Raw genomic sequence first — 16533 nt, forward strand, 5'->3', positions numbered from 1 at the left:
ACAGAAGGTCTTCACATTTTGTCAAACTATTTGGCTTACAGATGTAGCAATAAACTAAGGTTTTGACAAGCTTTGTGAATAAAATACAATTATTTTCATTCTGGATTGTACGGACTTTATTGGCCAGAATCCAAATGTGATATAACTTATGTGAACAGTGTAACCCCCCATTGTTTCCAAATGTGTGATTTCAGGAGCAAAAAAAATCAAACAACTTTGTAAATCCCTGAAATACAGAAATATGTAACTTCAAGATCAAAATGTATAGTCTTACCCTAAACTCAAATTGTGGAAAAATAATTATTTCAAGAAAGCTCCCTCTGTACATAAAGCTCCATAAGTGATAAATCTTTAGGTATAAGATAATAGTGTAACTTGTCACACCTCAATAATTTTAAATACTGTAATTGTTCACTAGATTGAAGAATAATCATAATCTGGAAATTTACAGTAACTATCTACTGTACCATGACTGGAACTAGACAGTTTATTAATTTAAGTATTACTTCATTTTCATCGAAAATGTAATGTAAAGTTTCATCACAGTGTCAGTGATATTTAAAAACGCAGCAACTTTCTTATTAAATGCCACATCTACCATTATGCATGTGGAGTCTGAACTGTGATTCAGTTCAAACTTGCTATCACTTTTTATTCTTTAAAATGGAACTGAACCAAAGATGAGAAAATAATGCAAACGCGCTGAAGGGGAATTAAAATAATTTAAAAAGTCAAAGGTTCCACATTTATTCCAAAAGTGAGCAAATCAATCAATACATTTTCTAACTGCTCCTTCAAGTTCAGGGTTACGGGGGGGCTGGAACCTATCTCACCAGTGGCAGGGTACTGTACACCCTGGATGGGATGCCAGTTCCTCACAAGACAGATAGACAAAAACACAGACAAGCATAGACTCACAGGGCCAATCTTCCTAGAGCCCAGTTAACCTAAAAGTATGTTTTTTGGACTGTGGAAACTATAGCACCCAAAATAAACCCATGTGAACAAGGAAAGAATATACAAACTCTATGTACAATTACAAAAAATATATAATTGTATATAATATACATAGCACTTTATAAATTGATTAAAAATCCAACAGAACCTAGTTAAAGAAAAATAGTACAATGAATTCTAGACATAGCTATGGATGGATATTAGAAAGGCCAAGAGAGAAATTAAATGAAATATTGCAAAGGAGACTTAAATAATTAATAGAAGGTCTTTCGCTACTACAACAGCAAATGAACCATCAAGGAAGAAAAATTATGTAAAATGTATCCGGGACAAACACGGGAAACGTCTAGACAATAAAAGGGAAATGGCTGATGTACTAAACAAGTAATTCACCCAGGTGTTGACTAACAAGGAAGTTAACAATATGCCTCAGGCAGTGGAAGGACAAATTTCAGAACTGCATTAGTATTAGCATACAAGAGGCAGATGTATTTTGGGTAGTAGAAGCATTCAAGAATTATCAATCCTTGGGGCATCTTCTATAATTGTATTAAAGAAAACGAGTGATGCTACTGAGAAGTCACTGACGCAATTCGCTCATATACAGTAGTACCCATCCATAAAATGAGTAATAAAACTGGGTTAAGTCATTATAGCCCAATGCAACTGACTTAATGAATAACTATAAGAACAACTATAAGAATGAACTACAGGATCACCTACTGTATGTAGAAATAATATCCCAGGAAACATGGATTTAGAAAATATAGGTCTTGCCTTGTTCTTTGAACAAGCAAGAAAAGTAACACATAGTGCGTATTATATGGTGTATAATATTATATTTTCAGAAGGCTTTTAATAAAGTTCCTCTAAGGTTGATCACGGGCAATAGGCATCCAGGGCAAAGTGAGTGTTTGTATTAAGAACTTGTTATTAACTGGGGTATATTAAATATTGAACAGGGAATACAAATAAGGTATGAATACTAAAATTGGAATAAATACTCAAATGGAATTAGTGGAGTACCACGAAGATCTGTACTAGGACCAATCTTCTTACTATATAGTCTGTTAATCATCTAGACATAGGTACAATTAGTAAACTAATTGCAGATTATACCAAATTAAAAGGATTACCAAACACTGTAGGAGCAGCAAATTCAATTTGTAAAAAATTAAGATAATATTTGAAGCCAGACAAACACCTGACATATGACGTTTGATGTAGAAAAAGTGCAGGCAGTAATAACATTAACTATAAATAAAAAAGGAAAGGCTAAGCTAGAAGACAGGTGTTAATGTTGACACATCATTTACATCTTGTAAGTAATGTAGGGAAGCAATCATAAGTGCAAAATAAAATATCCACTTTTAAATCAAATAAAGTTACTTTAAAACGGTAAAATTATATAACCACTACTAAGGGCCATTTAGAATATAATGTACTGTTATGGCTATTGGAAGAGGCTATCGAGTTTTTAGAGACAGTGGTCAACACCTGGCTAATGTTAATATCTGCAAATCTTTCAAAGCAAGAAAGGAACTATGGTTTTTGCCAAATGGAAGGGGGTCTGAGACACCTGAGACATAAAATAAATCCTCTCAAAAACTTATTTAAGTTCTAGGTAAATGATTAAGAGTCATCAACAGTCCAGAAAAAAAGACAGGTAGGCAGAGATAGGGACTCGGAGAAAGGAGAGGAGAGAGAACAGTGAGAAAGACACAAGCTGATCAGATTTTAGAGACAGATTTCACTTAAGTATTTAAACCATGTTGAGAGAACTTGCTTATATTGTTTTTAGGAAACTCAGATTTTCCATATAGAGAATCCCTAGGTTAAAAACAGCCTCCCCTGGTCAGTGGATGCATTTTTAGAATACACACACTTTCTGTCATCCAGATTTATATAGAGTGATATTAAACCTTAGGTTGTATTCAGCATTTAGAAGGCAGGTTTTTCTTGTTTTCTGGTCTGTATTGCCTATTATAGGCATTAAGAATACTTGCAATCTAGTAATAGTCTGGGGGGTTTCTGGTTGATCAGGATGCAGACCTCTGAGATGCCTTGTTTGTAAATAGGGAAACTTGTATTTTGTATTTTTTGCTGTGTGTTCTCTGTCATTATCATTATTAATAAATATATGTTTAACCAAGTGTGCCTAATTTATTACTATTTTGCCAAAACTGTGCCAGAGAGCAAGGATCTCAGGTGTCTTTAATTATACCAATCACTCAGGTATAGTCTTGGCATATCTTAACAAGTTGGCGGAAAGATCACTTATTTTACTTATTGATTAATCTCTCGATTATTTTCTGTTATTCTCTATTTTCATAACCCCCTATTGTAACTACAATTCTGGTCAACATACTATAGAAAATATATTGCTGCTCTGGAATCAGTACAGAAAAGTTTAATGGAATGAAATGAGCCTGAAGATACTGAATATTTTTAGTCTTGAACAGTGTAGATCATGTGGGGGATGCAAGTATTCAAAATCCTCAAAAGCATTAACGAATTCAAACCATGTTTAGGTTAATTAGGTTTTCGTTTTATGGACAAGGACCAAAATATGAGACAGGATTAAGTTTTGGGTTACAGTAAGGATTGAGATTACATTTATGAATAGGCTGAGAGTTAGGGTTGCAACTGTGGTTTGGGTTTGAGTTAGAGACGTTTTAGGTTTAGCCTTGGATTCAGTATGAGAGTTAGAGAGTTAGAGCTAAAGTTGTAAAAAAGACCAGATTTTTGTTAAGGCTTTGAGCTAGAGATAGAGTCACAATTAGGGTTATACTGTATCTAGGATAAAGGTAAAGATTATGGAAGTTGCAAGGATTATGACTGAACCTAGAATTAGTATTAAGAACAGCACCACCTCTTCAAAGCAAATAAATCTATGTAAAAATTAATCTTTCTTTGATTTGTGGTTGCAGCATAAGGTGTCTGATTTTTGTGGTGGCAAGTAATAATAGAGATTTTTTGCATTAATGACCAGAAACAAAGAATAGAACATTACTTTAAGTTATCGTAAGTAAGTGACATTTTATCATCTGTGGTATGCAAACAAGTTTAACAAATATCAAATTGCACTTGTCTTCATTACTCTGTCTGGTATAGAAGAAAAAGAAAAAAGCATGCAGTATCTAATTCCCATTAATGACCAAGTACAGTTATTTAGTACAAAATATTGTATTTTATTTAAGATTTTTGATGTGCTCAGCATCTCTTTTTACCTCCTTTGTGGCTGTCATATTTGCACGTTGTACTTAGTAATTTAATCTAATTGCGCTGTAATGCAATTGATCCTATGATAGATTGCAAGCATTCCTGCTGGGAAAGGACTGTAATTATTGAATTGGTTAATGGGATAACAAGTGATGAGCCAAGATTCTGTCACACTGAGTGGTCAGTAAGAGAAAGAGAAAAAATACTTCAGTTATTACACTTTCCCTTACTACAATTAACTGCTACAAAAAGTCCTTACATCTGCCATGAAGAAATAAATCCTACATTGCACCTTAATTTTGTAAGCACCACCAAAGAAAACATACTACAATATTACTTTATTTTAGCATATGAAATCAAATAATGCAGATAATTGATCTAGCATTTTTAAAGTATTGCAACAGATAAGTAGTCTCTCAGCTAGAGGTAGAGGCAATGTTAAAAGGGCCTGAACTCACTTGGACTTGTTATAAATTAATTCTGATTTGATTGCTTCTAACATACAGACATTAATTGACAGATCAGAAAATGCTTGTACAAAGCTTTGGATAACAAAAACAGGCTATTGTGCAAATTATATTTAAGCATATTTTTTTTTTGGGGGGGGGGGTTGTTATTTAGATTTGTTGGTAGTTTTGGCCTAATTCAGGAAACAGTTAAAACTGTGTTCTCAAGAATATGAATAAGCAGACTACGAAATGGAAGAAGCTAACAAATTTCATTAGACTATCAGTAGACTATCTAACTTAGTTTGCAATCAATTGTCATCCATTTATTTTGATAAAAAACAGAAATTTAACATCTTAAGCAAGAAGCAGTGGGGAAATTTAATGACTGCAATGCAACTTACTGCACCAAAAAAGGCTATATAATATGAAACATGGTATATTAAACCTGTAAAATATTTTCATTTTTTGCTTTTTCAATTAGAAAAGATAATTACATATATGTACAGTCATACATAGTGTACATTCACTTGGTTGTATAAATAAATTCCATTCATTAAACAACACTTAAACTCATATTTCTCATCTTTATGTCGAATTCATTGGCCATACAATTTCATGGTACACTCATAAGGTATACAAGGCAAGGACATATCCTGAAAAGGTAAAGCCTGTATTTGAGCTAAGGAGCTTACCTGCCTGTAGGTCCTCAAATGGAACCTTCTACAGTAGCTCATCACAATCACCCCTTCCAGAACTTGTGACTGTACACACTGTACTGTACAGTTCATACACTTGCATGGAATGAGGCAATCAGGTTAAAGTACACACAGGAGTGTTCATGGAAAAGACTCAGACTCATAGCCCTGTGGTAAAGAGGACAGAATCATTAATCATTACGCTGTGTGGTCCCCTAAACAACTTGAATTTTTAATTTAATAGCATTTTGCCCAACATAAGCCATTTGCTTACCTTTGTGGTAGAATTTCGCAACCTTCAATGTAGAATAATATTATTTCAACTTTTATGAAGACTACTACAGGAACAAAGAATACAAATACAAAGTCTCTGGAAGAATGTCTGCGAGACAATGAAGACAGAGGAAAATAATTGCGTATAACCATATAACTTTATGTCAATTATCATCTGGTTGTGAACCATCAGTCCATAGATTAATGGCTAATCAATGCTTGGAGGCACATAAGGAAACATAACATTACATTGCATTCCTCAGTATGCCCTCTGTAAAACTTTGGAACAAATATGGAATTCACAAAGATTTTACAAAATACTGAAATATTGATCTTGCTGTGAAACATGCATGTTATAATGTAAAACTATCTTAAAGATCCAACAGCTGAATCTTTGAGGACATTTTTGAGACCTAATTTGCAATTTCCTCATTTTCCTTTTTTATCTGGAGAAGTGAACTAGATCCCTGCTGTTGTCCTGCCTCTGCTGGTATTTATTTCTAATATGACAGATGCTTCCAAAGGAGTTTATTAAGTTAAACAGTTGGAGAGAAGGAGAAAGGGGAAAAACTAAACATATATTTTACATATTCCTTGCCAATATTCTTTAAAAGCTTTCATGATTAATTCTTTACTTCAGACTTTTTTGGTTTCCTGTTTTTTTTTTTGGCCAGGTCTGTGCAGAATCATTAAGGAATAGAAATGTGACGGTTAGATCTGTTTTGTTATCAATAAGCTTTAGGTCGATCTGGAAAATATTTTAAAAAATGTATCTGAAAAAAAATGCTGGTAGCTAAAACTAACATAATACAATAAAAATAAAAAAATGAATAAATAATAAAAGTATTATGTAAATTTTTCAGTACACGACAAGTTAACAAACATGGTTTGTTAAGGTTTGTAAACTAAAAGAAAATCAGAAATTTGCCCTTTTCAGTATTTGCAGGAGCATGCAGTTCAGAACTGAAGATAATGTACAGAAGATTCCCTTCTTGTGATAAACTTTCAGATCACACTTCTGCACAGCACTTTCATTTATTATTTACTTTGGTGACATTCATTTAATTCTCTCCATTATAATGCTTAGCTCGTTTCAAGCACTCGATTTCTTTTATTCATACCAGTTGTATTCAAGGTCACCTCGTTTTGGCATTTAAATGGTCTGTTCTTGAATGTTCAATATCTTTTCCACGGTGTTAAGAAGGACTCAGTTGCAAATTTTCTCATCTATTTTGTTAAATATATTTAAAATTAATAGGCTATCTCCTTCTATTAGTTTTAATCCTCACTTTTGGTGCTGAGCTTGCAAATGATACATACTGTAGGGTTCATATCATTAGTTCATTATGGAAAAAGCAGGATATTCTTATACATTTCCAGAGGATTATTTTTACATCTTTAAATGTGAAAAGTAAGAGTGCAAATATATAGTCATTTTATTCATATTAAAGATACATTAATAGCATTTACATTATTTTGTAAAGTATTTTTTCACTCAAGGATTATAGCATAATCCCAGAGTTATCACAGATTGGACTAACTGGGTGAAGCAGCTGGTTAATGCTTATTGATAGGCAGCAGAAGTCATCACAATCCATCAGTCCATTTTCTGAGTTATGCTTAATCCACAGAGATCTGTTATAAAGAGCACAGGTGAGGGAGAAAAATCACAGCATTTCAGTACTTGTGCATCACCTTCATACACCACACCATATGTTTTGGACGCCCTCAACACAAGAACACACAGCCATGCCCTCTAACACAAACATCCACCTCAGTCAAGTTAAATGACACAACCAATTTGCAAGGGCCTCAGGTAACTAAACTGATTAGCATAAATAGGCTAAAACTTTTATTTTTATAAGTTCAAATCTTCAGCAATATATGCACTGGGTAAATCAGGCAGTGTGAACATTGTGGTGATACTGCAATGGTCTAGGGTTCAGCCTCTTCTTGCAAGCAATGGGGGAAGAGAATAGGATATACCACCTCAATTATCTTGCAGTTGAAAAGAGCGGCAATAATGCTTCTGCCATAGAACCTGAACAGAACGTCTTCAGAATCAACAACGAAATGCAAACAAGAGGAAAGAAATAAAAACTAAGGGAGAGTGCACTTAAAAAGGAGAACATGAAGCACTACTTCACTCAAAAGGGTTGTGGCAGTCTGGAACAAGGTACTCAAAGCCAAAACCGTTGCTTTCTTTAAAGAAATGTCTGGATGTGACTGACAAACAAGCAATCTAAAATGGCCTCCTATTGTTTACAACTTTCGTACAATGCTCCATTCTCATTTTTGGGGCTCTCAAATTAATCAGCAAAACATTTTAGTCATTAAATGAAGATTGATTCAATTCCAAAATATTTAATAGGAACAAATACTTAGTACAGTTAGTTTACTATATACCCATAAACAGTCTAAGGTGAGAAGGAATGTTTTGAATCCCATGTCTTCTGCTTTCCTTCAGTTAGCTCTTGTAACAAATGTGCTTAGCATGCTTTGATTGACAGCATCTCTCATTGTAGTCAATACATTGGTTTATAAAATAAAGAAAGGATATTTTTCCTTATGCCATTCAATATCATTTATTTATTAATCCAGTTGTTTAGATTGGTCTTCTGACTTGGCTTTACAACTCAGATGCTTACAAATATGAATACTGGCATTTAGGTATTCTTAAAATGGATCTCAAATATTTTTTAATCAAATGATATTGCAATGCTGGGTATTTCAAGCTTAGATATTAAACTGATGGCCAGCTGACACTTGGAATATCTGAGAGGGAGAATCATACAGTATGTAAATCTCCTTAGTTCAAAGGAATCTCAAAACTTACAGAGTGAGATGCTGCACTGAATAGCACACAAAGTTTAAAATGATTTAGAAATTAGCTTAAAAAAGAGACAGAACTGCTGAAAAGTGTGCATATGTTTTAGTAGGCTAATGATGATACAAATGAATATTGCAGTAACATTACTGTAATTAGTGACATACAGTAAACAAAGTTATATTTTAGAAGTATTTCTAATTCAGAGTTCAAATTCAAGGAAGTGATTTCTGCACAAACAATATTCTCCTAACAAAATAATGAGAATTAATTTGGCTTTCTGCCCATTTTACTTAAATCTGTCCAATAGCATAGGTCTTGCTTTCTTTTAACAAAAAAACAAAAGGTGAAAATTGGTACTGTTTAATTAGTTCATAATATCGGCCTAGGTTTATTTTAACATCTGCAACAATTACAATTTCAACACAATTGTGTGGGGAATACGAAAATACATCTTGGAAGTAGACCTATTTATAAAAAAGACAGATCTAGGTAGGTTGTTCAGTTTTAGCAAACAGGTTCATGTTGAAACAGATAGTGCCCTCATTGCATGAAATATACAATGCAATTAACAGACAAAAAAAATTAAACTATAATGTCATGTGAGGTGATATCCTGAAAGAAATTTTAACTTGAAGTAGAGGGCCTTTTTCTAGTCGCTTTAAAAACATCTATCTAAAATCTATTCCAGGTCAGTGCTCTACTTACAGTGTGTAGGTTGCACTAGTGAAAGGTCATGAATGATGAAAGACATAGCAGGTGGTCCATACTTTGAAGCTATCAATAGACCCCTGAGATGAGAATCAAACAAACCACATACAAGCCTTGTCAGACAGGTTTCAGCACTACAGAAAAGGAAAGTCACATTGGTAAAGTATAATGTGCACACACTGTGTAACATCAGGGCACGGTCAGCAAAGAACAGTAAAAGGAAGAAAACTGAAATATGCCATTTAAATAGTATTTTAAGAAATTTTCATTTGTGTGAAATAAAAAGGTAACACCATTGTTCCTAGCATATTTGCATGCATACAAACAAAGTAATAATCTAAGGTTTATTCCAAAATCGGAAAAGAATAAAACGCAAAGTTGTATGCTACATGCTTGGAAGGTGTTTCTGCTAATGCCCTTGAATTAAGGGAAAAATGTTGGTGTTTTGTTATTGCGCACAATCCTGTTGTCATTATACTTATTTAGTCATATACTGTATAAAATACCATTTGTACTATGTCAGATAATACACAGGTGTGGTTAAGTTACCCATTGGTCTCAAGTGTGATTGAAGAGCTTTACATTTTGTGATAAGAGTATAAGAGAAGAAATAAATATCATATGCGTTGTTGGTATTGGTTCCTTAAAACTTAAAAGGGGATTATGCTTAAAATGACCCAAAATAGTCAGGGTTACCTTTTTTTTTAATATCGCCCACTTCTTAGCTACAGATTGGAAAAGAAAGATGTGACTTTACAAAAGAAATTCAGAGCACTAGATTAGAATGTTCTTGACTTCTGATAAATAATGCACTCTTAAAAGCAACTTCTCCATTACATGATGATATCAGTTCCAATAATAAGACTTTTATAAAAGTAATCCAATCTTGACAATCTAATTATTCGAGCACTGGAAATATGCTTTCTATAATTTCAGATATTAAGGATTTAACAAAAGTATAGACATATAACTTGATAAAAACTCTTTTGCCCATTCATCCATTTCTAAACTGCTTTCCAATATTACATTCTATAAGAGACAGAAGAAGAAGAAGATGACCTTATTAGCCATATACAATTTCTTGAACTAGGAATTTGTCTTTTTGCATACCCCAGCTTGCTCTCCATCAGACACACAGGCAGGGAGAGAAGCTTGGGGTCAGAGTGCAGGGTCAACCATTTATATGGCACCCCTGGAGCAGCTAGGGTTAAGGGCCTTGCTCAGGGGCCCAAGGGAGTAAGATGCCTCTGCCGGCTGCAGGATTCAAACCGGCAACTTTCTAGCCACAGGCACAGATCCTTAGCCACAGTGCCACTGCTCTGCCCTTGAGTTGTTGGTTAACTTTTGCAGTTTCTCCTTAATGCAGTACCATATACTGTACAATTCTGTCCTCCTGGAAACATGAAGGTTCTAGATTTTTGTAGTTGTAGTTGTGACTTCAATATATATACAGTATATAGTATATCTTCACAGGCCTTTTACAATTAATAACTGTTGGCTGTTAATTAAATGTCAACCTGCAAATAAAGTGCAAACAAGTGGACAAGGTATATATGCTGATGTATACATTCGAAATTGTTAGAATAAATGTGGTAATAAAAGCTCTCAGGTTAATAAATGTATGCATAAATAGCTACAGGTACAGTATACACCCATATACAGTAGATCTACAAACGGTCACGTTCCATCCATCAATTTTTAAACTGCACAAGGGAGCAGGAGCCTAACACAGCAAGCAATGGGCTCAAGGTAAGATTCACTATGGATGGGAAGCCTGTCCATCAAAGAGAATACACAGACACAAGCAAACAGACATTCACACCAGGGCCAGTTTTACAGGAGCCAGTTAAGTACCAGCATGTCTATGGACTGCAGCACAATACCAGGGCACCTGGAGGAAACCCATGTGAACACAGTAAGAATATATAAACTCCACACAGATAGTAAGAAAGAATAGACAAAATCATTTTATGATATTTTGACAGATCTCATCCGCTTCTCTACTAAAATTGTTCCTTTAATTTTGAGGTATCAAATAACCTAGTTTTTAGGTATAACAGTCTCCTTACCATACAACTGCACATATCTAAAACATCTAAGTATCTAAGACTTTTCAATCAGCATTGACATATTTGCATTTTTATCTATCCAAACAAACCACGGGTCTCCAATAATTTAACTTCCATGTGTGTTTGTCATTGTACCAAATAGATTCATATGAAGTTATTTCACAAAAGAATCTTTGCAAACTGGAAATTAGTAACAATTTGTTGGTTTTCAAAAGTCATAGTAGATCAACTGAAATGCCATTTTGTCTTACTTTCATGTTTTAATGAGCTAAAACGTGATAAGCATTTTATTACAATGAAGCTTTGCTATCCACTCATTAAGAAAATATGTATTTCTTGTTGTTAAACATTAATTAAAACTATATAAAACTCTCATTCTAAAAAATCTAGAAAAGACGGAGAACAAAAGCAAAAGTAAATACATGTTTGACATGAGCTTTCTGATTGTACTGGAATGCTTAAAATCTTTAATTGCAGATAAGAGCGAGAACAGTATTCTGTTACTAAGGCATGCATCTTACACAAAAACCAATGCATTTTTAGAATAAAAGCATTCTTTATTAATAAATACAATGTTACAGATTTGTTTAAAATGCCCCTTGTAACTGTTCTACCATTGCAAGAGTGTTAAAATTAAATCTGTAATATTACAGCTTAAACATCACACATACAGTAAGTTGCAAAAACCATTATTTGGTTGTTAAAACTTTACATTTAAAGGAATGTTATTACCACTTGTTCAGTGCATTTATAGCTTTAATTTTCCATGTGTGGTGCTGCACCTGTAGTGCTTGCAGCATACTAATTTTGTATTACTGTTTGACCCCTGAATAAGAGCAGCTTCATTTATATACTAAGGCTTATGGTCTTATGTATTTATTTCTATTTATAATGCAGCTGTTCTTTGCAGTGAAATGATAGTTTCACTTCAAAGCATGAGTAAAGACAAAAAAATATTGGAGATAACAGGGATGCTTTCATGTACCTTGTTGCTGATTAAGAGTGAGCCCTGGTATGGAAAAGTTGCTAGGGAACCTGAAGCACTATGGTTTTGCTCACAGCTAAACTAGTCACACTTCTCCCAGCAGGGCTGTCTGTGAAGCTTCTGTAACACATAAAAGCACCTTCAAACTGTTCTTGCTTTTACTTACAGTATAAGGAAAGCATGAAAGCAGAGTCAAGAAACTATCAGCACATCACTTTTTAATTCAGAATAAACCAAACATATCTTCTTCCTTAGCTCACCATAACAGCACAGAACACAATGATTTTTGGAAGAAAAATTAGATGTTGAAAGTAGCCAATTAGATGTCTATAAAATTCCTTTTTTCTAACCACTGCATCCAATTTATGGTCACAGAGGAGCTGGGGTCTATCCTGGAAAGCAACAGGTGCAAGGCAGGATACACACTGGACTGGACATGACACCAGTCTATCACAGGGCAGACACACAGTACATACAGTACCATCTCACCAGGGCCAATGGGAGCACCTGGCAAAAAGACACAAACTCCAAACAGATAGCACCCTATGTGTGGAATTGAACCCAGAACCCCAGCACCCCTGAGACAATGCTAACTACTGCCCCACTGTACCACCCACCAGTGTCACCATAACTGTTTAAAATACTGGGTACCCTGTGTTATGGATGAAAGGAAAGAAGAAACAAAAAGCAGAAGAATACCTCATCAATAATTTAATCCATACGACCGTGTTATCAACACCAAAAGTGCATGGTGTGCTTCTCTTCAAGAGAATCTGTGAAAACTCCTTAACCAAAGCCAACTGAACTGCAGAAATGATACTGCAGATTAACTTTGTATGAACTAACAGCATCCAGCTTTACAGTACACAGATGGGAAATGATCGTCAGTAAACTAAACTGATGACTTAAAATGATTCAAACTTTCACATGTAACCCGGAACAGTGCAATACTGCAGTCGTTTGATAGAGAAAATAAGAAATACGTATATAATTATAGTTGAAAGAGGTTGATGCCTATTCACAATACAATAAGAAATCAGTCACAGTGAGAGCTGTCACTATGATTAGTAAGCAGACATTCTATTTTAATGTGTTGCTCAGTATGATAGAAACAGCTGGAGGTTTAGCTGGCTGTAGATAATAAGTGCTGGAGTGATTTTATTTCCTGTGCATAAGGATCGATCAACTTAATAAAAAGTCGTTTTTAAGACTGAGATTTATTTTTAAATAACCATCACAGGCTGATTTCACTTTGAAAACTGGGAAAAGGGTATAATTGTATCTTTTACTTTGTGGAGTTAGCCTCTGCTTGTTCTTCTACAGCTTGCACGCCGACGCAGCTCCCTGTTGTAGTTATGTTTAATTTTAAATACCATTAACGTATGTTTGTCCTGAGAATTTGTTCTGACGCATCATGAAATTACAGCCTTACGCTCCCTCTCTTTACACTCCTTAAAAGCATTATACATTTAACATAATCGAGTCCCCAGTCTTTAATTCCCCTTGTTCTTGGGAGTTGTAGTACAAAAGAAAAGAGAGGAAGTTAACTTAATTAACTTACTTCCTGTAAGAACTACGATTCCCATGATTCAGTATTACATCCTCCCTCGAGGTAGCTTGGGAAACGCGGAGTACAGTATAGCTGAAGTGGCGTGGGTATTTGACACGGCAAAATGACTCAATTTACGAAAAAAAGGAAACTAGATCAAAGTGTTCAGGATAGTTTGTACTTTGATAGTTATTCCGACGTGACCATCCACGAAGAAATGATTGCAGATAAAGTACGCACCAATTCTTATAGACTGGGTATTTTAAGGAACAGTAAAACGATCCAGGGTAAAGTTGTCCTGGATGTTGGTGCAGGAACTGGTGTTCTGAGCATTTTCTGTGTGCAGGCTGGGGCAAAGAAGGTGTACGCCGTGGAAGCAAGTGCAATAGCTGACCAAGCGAAGGCAATCGTAAAACTCAATAAGATGGATGACAAGATCGATGTTATAAAAGGTACATTAGAGACGACAGATCTACCAGAGGCGGTCGACGTGATTGTCAGCGAGTGGATGGGATACGCACTGCTCCACGAGTCTATGCTGAATTCAGTGATTTTCGCTCGAGATAAATGGTTAAAACCTGGTGGTCTCATTTTACCCTCTAAAGCTGAGCTGTATGTTGCTCCCATTAATGACTTGGTGGTGGAAGACCGACTCAGTTTCTGGAGTACTGTGAAAGACCAGTATGGTGTGGATATGTCTTGTATGTCTGACTTTGCACGGAAGTGTATTATGAATAATGATATCACTGTGAACATGGTTACTGTGGAAGACGTGCTCTCTCATCCTGCGAAATTTGCCGAGTTAGATTTGTACACAGTAACGACTGAGCAGCTTAAACGCGTAAAAGGGTCCTTCACATGTGAGTGTTTTGGATCCTCCTGTGTAAATGCATTGTGCGTGTGGTTTTCAGTGAATTTTCCAGGTGAAGAGAAACCTTTAGTCCTCTCGACTTCCCCTTTCAAACAGGAAACTCACTGGAAGCAGTCTGTTTTGTATTTGGACGAACCGATTGACGTAATGCAGGACACCAAGGTCGAGGGAGAAATAACCTTGTACCCTTCGGAAGAAAGCTCAAGACATATATGCATCCACGTGGACTACACAATAGGAGATCTTAAAAAGAAATCAAAAACATTTACAATGGGGGATGGCTACTCAGACCCTCAGTAAAATAATGTACCGTGATGTCTTGCTGGTGTGCCTGGTCAAGTCTAGACCCTTTTTAATTAAAAAAAAGTCCTGAAACCCACCATGTCTAGAAATAAGTGCTCCTCATTATATGTAAACTTATTTCTCCTTTGTATTGTGATATTTTTTTAACGAATAAAGTTAATGTGTATATGTGAAGTTATGCTGCTTGTTAGAATGTTAAAAGTATTTTTATAAACATGAGCTATTAACAAAATAAACCATAAACGTTAGATCAAATTTATTTGTAATCTACTGTGAAACGTTTTGAAGCGAATGTGTGCGAAAGCATTTTCCTGTGTGAGGCTTGTTTGAAGGATGTTAAAATTTTAAGACTATGTAAAAAGTGTGAAATGTTGAAATTGTAAGAGCTTGCTCGGAACTAATTCAAAAAGTGGTCTGTAACAAAATAAAACAAGTTTCAATCCAGATGTTTTTGAGGTCATAGAAATTTGAACAAAACAGTCTTGAAATCGAGCATTTTGTTGTAATCCCAGAATGTGGCTAAATATGAGTTGTTCATAGATTAAGGTTTACTTATTCAGTGCAGGAGTGAGTGATGAGAGAAATACCAAGCAGAACATGTATTAATGAGCCGAAGGACACAAGTAGAAACAACATGGAAATGCATTTAAAATTCAGCTACTTCTTTATTCAAAGGGTTGTGGGAGTGTGGGACAAGCTGCCCTTGTTGAAGTGGTTTGCGTGGTTAAAACTGATACCTTATCTTCTTTCAGGAAATCCTTGGATTAATAAGGTACTGCCAGCCAAAATGGCCAGATGGCCTGAATGAGCTCCTCTATTTTAGAATTGTTCTTATGTTTTATTATTATTATCAACGTTGGGCATTGCTATCCTTTCTCAATAGCTGTACTTGGCCTTTTAGAGATGCACATCACTGCTTAAAACCACTTTTTAAGGATTCAAAGATCATAATAGAGTTGTTAAAATGCATATTGAGTAGCTTTTCAATTTAGTGTACTTTGTGTTTCTGTGGAAGCAGAATTCCTGACTGGGTGCTGTGAGTCAAAAGGAATCTCCTGGAAAACCCCATTGCTGCCATGACCTTTCAACTTTCACCTTGCCCCTTATGATCTTTCAGATTACAATCAGCCTATGGTGGCAATTCTTGGCTATAGTTATAATATATTTGTACTTTCTAGAAGAAAATAGGTAAGACCTAAGATGTATACCATACTTTTGTGTAGATCTATAATAGTACTGTGAAGTACTTTTCTGTAAATGGTACAATCCAATTCTCAGTATGTGAATCCTCAGGTAATTGTAGATGTAATGTATTCAGTGCAGAGTCATTCAATGAAGTAGACACCCACAGGTCCTTATCTAAAAAAAACATGGTTAGTATAATGACTTCTAATGATGCTTGGAAGAAATTTTCTTTTCAAATGTGATCAAAGTGATACCAGAGCTTGATTTTTCTTGGAGACTTGTAATTTATGGGTGTCCTGAGTAAAAAAGGTTTACTGCCAAAAATTGATACAAAAAGCCTAACAGTGCTGGCTGTATCATGAATTATTTGGCCTTTTCCCCAAATGTGCTGTTTTAAAATAACCTCTTCATAGCTTAAACCGTGAAACATACTCTGG

At 35.0% G+C, this 16533-nt stretch overlaps 2 protein-coding genes across 2 annotated transcripts in view; both read left to right on the forward strand.

Moving 5' to 3' along the window:
- selenoj (selenoprotein J) overlaps positions 1–16533 on the forward strand; it is a 277040-nt gene that overhangs the window by 10118 nt on the left and 250389 nt on the right. The gene's annotated exons all lie outside the window — the stretch shown is intronic.
- prmt6 (protein arginine methyltransferase 6) lies at positions 13806–15355 on the forward strand. Its single transcript, XM_006634964.3, has one exon. The coding sequence runs from the start codon at positions 13862–13864 to the stop codon at positions 14906–14908; it is 1047 nt and encodes a 348-aa protein (XP_006635027.1). The 5' UTR covers positions 13806–13861; the 3' UTR covers positions 14909–15355.

The sequence above is a fragment of the Lepisosteus oculatus genome, chromosome 9 (genome assembly GCF_040954835.1).
Source record: "Lepisosteus oculatus isolate fLepOcu1 chromosome 9, fLepOcu1.hap2, whole genome shotgun sequence".
NCBI lineage: Eukaryota > Metazoa > Chordata > Actinopteri > Semionotiformes > Lepisosteidae > Lepisosteus > Lepisosteus oculatus.